Source organism: Limulus polyphemus, unplaced genomic scaffold, assembly GCF_000517525.1.
Source record: "Limulus polyphemus unplaced genomic scaffold, Limulus_polyphemus-2.1.2 Scaffold8888, whole genome shotgun sequence".
Classification (NCBI taxonomy): Eukaryota; Metazoa; Arthropoda; class Merostomata; order Xiphosura; family Limulidae; genus Limulus; species Limulus polyphemus.
Window position 1 is genome coordinate 16,195 of NW_013674498.1, and position 7,250 is coordinate 23,444.

Consider the following 7,250-nt stretch of genomic DNA (forward strand, 5'->3'; position numbering starts at 1 on the left):
ATACCCATAACAGGCACAGCATAAGTAGTACATTATGTATCTTTGGGTTTAACAACAAATATCAAAAATAATAGTATATTCTCTTATAAAGACACATTCTGTTTTCCTTTTGTTTCTTCTTCTTCCAAAACACTTTTCAATCGACGTCATTCCTTCATTTCTCGACGGATTGACTTGAAACTCAATAGGGTTATAACTTCATCGAATACATCCAGTCAACATTTTCATCTTTATGATTTAGGCATTTTAAAGGATTTGATAGGGTCAAAAATCAAACAACCCAAAGATTTATATTTTTGCTCCCGCTCCTCTGCGGTCATGCGTAGAGCAATCAAGGTGTAACTTGGCACAAATATAAATTTTCATTCGCGCAATGTATTGACATTTAAGTTGAATTTGCCTGTTTTGAGTCTTTTTAGAGGTCAGGGGCAGAGCTCACCAAAAAGCATAATGTTGGGGTTTTGGGTCAATTACTCGGCCCTATTTTGACCAGTTTAGATGAAACTTGGTACAAAGATACTTTTTTACAGAACCCACACATTGACAAACAAAAACGATGGAATTGCCCATTTTTAGTAATTATAGAAGGGTCAAGATGCCACAAAAAGAATTTTAGTATTTTTTTTAAATAATTACTCTGCCGTATTTTGGCCAAATTACACGAAATTTGGTACAAAGATATTTTTTTACAGGTCCTGTATATATACACATACAAGAATATGGGGTATACCCATTTTTGTTCATTATAGGAGAAAGCAGAATTTTTGGGGACTTGGTTAATTACTTAGCCATATTTCGACCAGTTTACGTGGGATTTAGAAACTCTTTGCAGGTTCAAACAGAGATATAAACAATTTTGGAATTTTTGTATTTTGCTCAATTTTCAGTGAGAAATCACAATTTTTGGTATTCTTGGTATGTCAACCAACTTACATAGGATTTGATACAAAGATACCTTCTTCCATGTCCCAAGTAGTAATATAGACAGTTCCAGGTTTTTCTGGTGTCAAAATTGGTCAAGTTGGCTTCTTTATTGCTACTGCCCGCCAGTGACACAGCAGTATGTCTGCGGACTTACAACACTATAAAACTGGTTTCGATACCCGTGTTGGACAGAGCACAGATAGCCTTTTGAGTAGCTTTGGGCTTAATAATAAACAACAAAATATTTAATGCTGATTTCATCTTCACAGCGATTAAGTCTCAAAGGCTAATTTCGTTCAACATTAGAAACCACTAATAGAAGAGCTAGCGTTGCTTTAAAGACAAGGAAGTGTAGAACAGGTAGAAATCATAATAGTGGGTGAGGTATTGCCTTCAACCAGTGTCTGCAACTACTTAGCTTTTGTATTTTTCCCTTTCTCTCTCTCTCTTGATAGCACCCAGTGGCAACAAGAACAAACAAACTCTGTGTAATCAAGAATGTTCATCTAAAAGCTTATATAATGATATACTTTGAATTAATTTCAGTTAAACACTGCATTTAGTAAAACCAAACAAACATTCTTATAAGTTGATACTGTAGTATGATTCTCACGTACCGTTCGATAGTGTTCCCAGAACCTTGCATTGTGTATATTTCATTATATGATATTTATTACTATCAAACGAAATTTGTATTTTATTCCTTTTGAACACATTCATCCATCTGTAGTTCTTCATCTGTGTATACGTTTCGTGTGGGAGGTCACACCCTAAAAGATGGAAAAAAATATGATGTAGAAGATGTTATAATACACGAACGTTACCATCCCTCCAAAAACTACTACGATATTGCTGTTTTGAAGGTTAAAGGACAAGTCAGCCTGAATAATAAAGTCAAACCAGTCTGTTTACCTAAGCCTTCCTTTATTGGTCAAGACTTTAAAGGAAGAGAGGTAACTGTCACAGGTTGGGGAGATACGTTTTTCGGTATGTTCTATTTTAAAATTTATTTTCAATGATTATTTTTACTTAATTTTAGGAACCGTTGAACTACCTTCATTCATCATTAGATTACTAACTACATTTAAATTAAGAAAATAACAAATTATTTTAAACAAGAGCAATAGAAATAAAATTCCTAATTCTACCGGCTACTTTAATCACGTTTTATAAAGATGTTTAATTTCAAACATTGTAACATACTTTAAGTAGTTAGCACTTATCTTATTGGTTTTATGAAATATGATATCGTGATGTTTCTTAAATTCTTCGTCAATACCTCTTTTTGTCGAGATTGTATTTTAATAGATTTAGTACTAGAAAATGATCCACATAATATTTGTAGAAAAGAGTGCCTGTAAGTACTGCATCAAAACATTTTTACCAAAGTTTATGAAGTGTACTTCAAATCAGTAGGTTTAATTATAAGCATATTGATCTACCAAAGTTGGAAGTTAATGTATCTTAATCTCGAGCTATTAAAACGGTATATTTCTTAAAGTTATGTGTTAACTTAGAAGCATGTAATTATTTAACATACTTTTCAGGAGGTGCGAGAAGTAAAGTACTTCAACAAGTTTCCATCCCTGTTGTATCGAACAAGGAATGCAACAATTCATATTCGTGGGTGGCGTCGCACAAATATCCACAAGGTATCACTAGAGGGCAGATCTGTGCTGGACTTTCTGAGGGTGGCAAAGATGCATGTCAGGTATTAAATATCTTCTGAATAAAAAGTATTAACGAACGAGTTATAATGTTAGGCTCCAAAGTTTATGAGTACTTAAGATACGATAGAATAGAAATGTCATGGCGCTGTAAACTGCCAATAAATTATATTTTTCGCAATTGTATATATTTTAGTTTCTCAGATGTACTGACATAGTATAAAACTTTAATAATATTTTAAGTTGCATGATCAAATCATTATCTATTCATTTTTTATCAGAGAATAATGACATAGAAACTAGAGAACTGACAATAGTTCTTGTAGGCATCAAAATAACTAATATAATTTAGAATTAAAGGTTTGGGAAAAACTGTTTGACAGAATTAGTTGAAAAACTCACAGCTGAAAAATAAGTGAAGCCACTTAAGTAATAACACGCACACACAAAGGTGAAATACTGCCACTAAAAACTAGTTTTATTGGGTAACGTTTCGGGTTACTTTTACCTTCATTAGTCCTAAAAACAAGATAGTAGGTTTAATTGAAATGTTAACCAATGGCGAAATATGTATTATATTAGTGTTCATGTACCTCATCTTATGAACCTTTTTCTTAAATGAGAAAGTTGTGGTGTAAATCTACATAATGAGCTATCTGTACTCTGTCCACTGCGGGGAACCAGATCCTAGATTTTAGCATTGTAAATCTGTAAATGAGATATTTCTGTTAATAGTACAAAGACTTGGGATTATGTCACGTATAATTTGAGACAATGATGGGCCACAAATAGACAATAGTTAACATACTTTAGGAACTCAGATCATTCCAAAACACAGTAAGTCCTATATAAGTATTAAAATTTTTAAAGTGCCCAGTTTTACAAAAAAAGAAGACGTATAAAACATCTTGTAGCAAGATGGTTAGTAGTGTTTTGACTTCTTAAGAAATATTGATTTTAAAGTCAGTGTGAATACTTTTCATCTTGTGTTTTTAGTGTGATATAAAGCATATATCAAAACATAAATACATTTATTATCTTAATATCAGGAATGCCTTTTCTTAAAGACAACCTGTTTGAACATATTTAAGGGTTCTTTCTTGCCTTCTTTATTTTTAAGAAATGGTATTTAGTCTCTTTATAATTTTCATTTCCTTTTTTGTTTAATGGAAACGATATTATCCCAATTTTACATATTTTAGGGTGATTCTGGAGGACCTCTGGTACTAGAAGAAAGTGGACGATGGACACTAGTGGGAATTGTGTCATTTGGGTTTAACTGTGCTGAACCAGGCTTCCCTGGAGTTTATACTAGGGTTTCACACTATATAAGATGGATTGCTGCAAACACTGACTTTGGAGAATAGTGATCTTCCATCGTTTGAGTGTTAGCTTCACTGTTATATTGTAGTATCAGAAAAGCTTTCTTTCTTGATCGATTTTAGTTATTTTAGTTTATCTGTTTTTTGATATTATATTATTAGTGCTTTCATCAAAACATTTTCATAAAATCCAAGTAAGGAAGAGACGGGGGCTGGTTGACACAGTGCTGACAAATTTCACACACTAAAGTTGGTAGCCTTGATATAATGACTATTAACATATCCAAACACGCGTCACATACTGTTTCAAGTCTATCGTGATCAGAATACCCTGTCGTGTGCAGGGGTAAATTGATATTTTTATGTACTTAAGAAACTGTTTTCTTCTGCAAAGATTTTATGATATACTAAGTACCGTGCTCAGGGAATTTATGTTACCAAGTATTTAAAGGTGAATTCCTTCGGCTGTACATAATTTTGTTTGTGTGTCTGTGTGTTTTCTTAGAGCAAAGCCACATCGGGCTATCTGCTGTGTCTACCGAGGGAAATCTAAACCCTGATTTTAGCATTGTAAATACGAAAACTTACCGCTGTTCTACCGGGGGACAATTTTGTTTGATAACTATGCCTGGGAGAGACGACACATGCAAGTCATTTTTAGCAAAATGGCAGTTTGGAGCATGTTGACACATTTCACTTGGGGTGGACTGACACGTGTGTCAACCAGCTCCACAATGATGAATTTGCAGGTATTTTTTTTCATGCTCTTATTTCAAAACTAGATATAATACTAAAACTTCTAACTACATTTTGATAAGTTTTAATTAAGGTTTAAATGTTGAAAAAAATTTTAAAAATTAAATAAAACTCCTAACCACGTTACTTCCTCTTTATTGTTTTATCTATTTTTTCTAGTCTTTGTATTTAAAATAATTTTTGTTATTATTTGTTTTCTTTAAAATGTCTAATAAAATATTGATATAAGCAGTGTTCTTCATTTAAACATGGACTATCGGGATGAGTTTAAAAAACTGTTAAGCCCGGCATGGCCAGGTGGTTGGAGGCACTCGACTCGCAATCTGTGGGTTGCAGGTTTGAATCCCTGTCCCACCAAACATGCTTGCCCTTTCAGCCGTGGGGGCGTTATAATGTGACAGTCAAGCCCACTATTCGTTGGTAAAAGAGTAGCCCAAGAGTTGGCGGTGGGTGGTGATGACTAGCTGCCTTCCCTCTACTCTTACACTGGTAAATTAGGGACGGCTAGCGCAGATAGCCGTAGTGTAGCTTTGGACGAAATTCAAAAACAAACAAAGTCTATGTCGTAAAAAATCAAATTGTAAGATAAAAGTGCGAATTTAATTATGAGTATTGCATTTTTAATTACCACATACACATTATTTAATCATATAACGGACCCCCTTAGCAAACAAAATATCGTGTTAATATGCCATCGTTTTCATTATTTGTTTGTAGCTTCAGCCGTTACAACGTTTCAAAGTATCTCTTGTGTATTTATTTATGATATATTGAATCGTTTGTGCAAACTTATTTTTCAAATGCACTTGTATTAAAAAAATGTCTAGGCCGAGTGATTGAACTCAATCCAGGTTTAAGTTTTTTGATAGCCAAGGATTCTTTTATGCAGACATCCTGTTTATTGTTGGAGTTATACAAAGTGAACCCATTTCCATCATATACACCATCATAACCTTGAATTAAAGCTGTAGATGTCTGAGTATATTACCAACGTTGATAACTGAACCAATTGTTGGTTGAGATGTTGCAAAAAAAATATCCGATGAAGCTTTTCACCAGACACTAATCATAGCAGAATCGTCTGGTAAATGATCTATAGGAAATAGTACAGCTTATAAAATGAGTCAGATCAACGTAGGCCGGTAAGGGAATCACTGATTGGTATGTCCTTTAGCCAATCAGAAAATGTCACAGACAAGTTTTGTACAACGAAAAACCTTTTCAAATTTTAACTATTAAGATATTTTAAATTTGATGTTTAGTTACTTTCTAGCACTTATTAGTATAATTCATAGAGAGAAAACATTTAAATCAAATTTTCATTTCTGCACGTAATTGTCAATTTTTAATGAATTTTCTGGACATCCCCTAAATAATAAATACTTTTGCAAAGACCCCGTCACCTCTCGAGAGTATATTGGCCATTTCTTGAAATTAAAGTGTTTCCTTTGTATTTTTCTGCTGAGTTTTTATAACATTATTATGACGTCACGTCAAGTGCTTTGATCATTCATTTACTAATGAAACATATAAAAAAAAAGGTTAAATGTGATTGGATAGAGCAAGAATTATACTATCCCAACTTATTGACGTAAATGTAATGGCTTGAGCATTAGTTTATGGTTCCGTGCGAAAGTTCTTATATGGAATTCCTATAGCATTGACGAAAGGCACTTTCTGGTACTTTATGAAGACTTAGTAACAAATGACAGAGCTGGACATTTGTTTATAGTTTAGGTAATTTATTTTTCTCTGAGAGTGTGTGTGTGTTAACTTATATCCGTTTGAAAGTGAACGAAACTTTCTTCAAATATAACTTGATAAGGTAAGTTTAGAGACGAGCTGCATGGGTAACAAAGAAAACTATTATTATTTTCACACAGTAACAAATGCATAACGTTTCGAAATCACCTTAATACATACAATGTGTTATTCCATTAGCTCGTTACACCACTGAAAATAGATGAGGTTCCCAACAGAAGTATGGCTTTGGCCGTTTTACAACTGATTAAAATGTTAATGGTTTGGTTTGAATTTCGCTAGCCGTCCCTAATTTAGCAGTGAAAGACCAGATGGAAGGCAGTTAGTCATCACCATCCACCGCTAACTCTTCGGCTACTCTTTTCCAACGAATAGTAGGATTGACCGTCACATTATAATGCCCACACGGATGAAAGGGCGAGCATGTTTGGTGTGACGGGGATTCCAAACCGCGACACGCAGATTGCGAATCGATCGCTTCAAAATGTTGAATTTTAACTCAGTGTTGCAAACAAGAATGTGTTAAGAGAACCGATATTCAAAACTTTGACGTCACTGGTTATTAAGTTGTTATCTTTGTGATTTTCTAATGCAGATGTTGATCATACTTTCTCCGTGATATCCATTATTAAAAACAAGCACATAAAGTAGTGTTGTGTATCTGCTTGTTTGTTAATTTCCGGTATAAATTCTTTCAGAGAAACTTCAGCGATACAAGTCCATTCTTGATTAAACCATTTTATTATTCCTCGATACAAACCTTTAATACACAGTAATTTCACAGTGAGTACGTACCTCGTCACTCTAACTTAACCCCTTT

At 33.7% G+C, this 7,250-nt stretch overlaps 1 protein-coding gene across 1 annotated transcript in view; it reads left to right on the plus strand.

Annotated features, from left to right (window-relative positions):
* Positions 1-4,703, plus strand: part of LOC106475625 (clotting factor B-like) — a gene marked incomplete at its 5' end in the record, with an annotated part of 10,275 nt that extends 5,572 nt beyond the window's left edge. Inside the window, 3 exons of the mRNA XM_013936302.2 lie at positions 1,655-1,911; positions 2,472-2,635; positions 3,794-4,703. Coding sequence (XP_013791756.1) covers positions 1,655-1,911; positions 2,472-2,635; positions 3,794-3,958 — 586 coding nt within the window. The remainder of the gene's footprint in view (positions 1-1,654; positions 1,912-2,471; positions 2,636-3,793) is intronic.
* Positions 4,704-7,250: the final 2,547 nt, after the last annotated feature.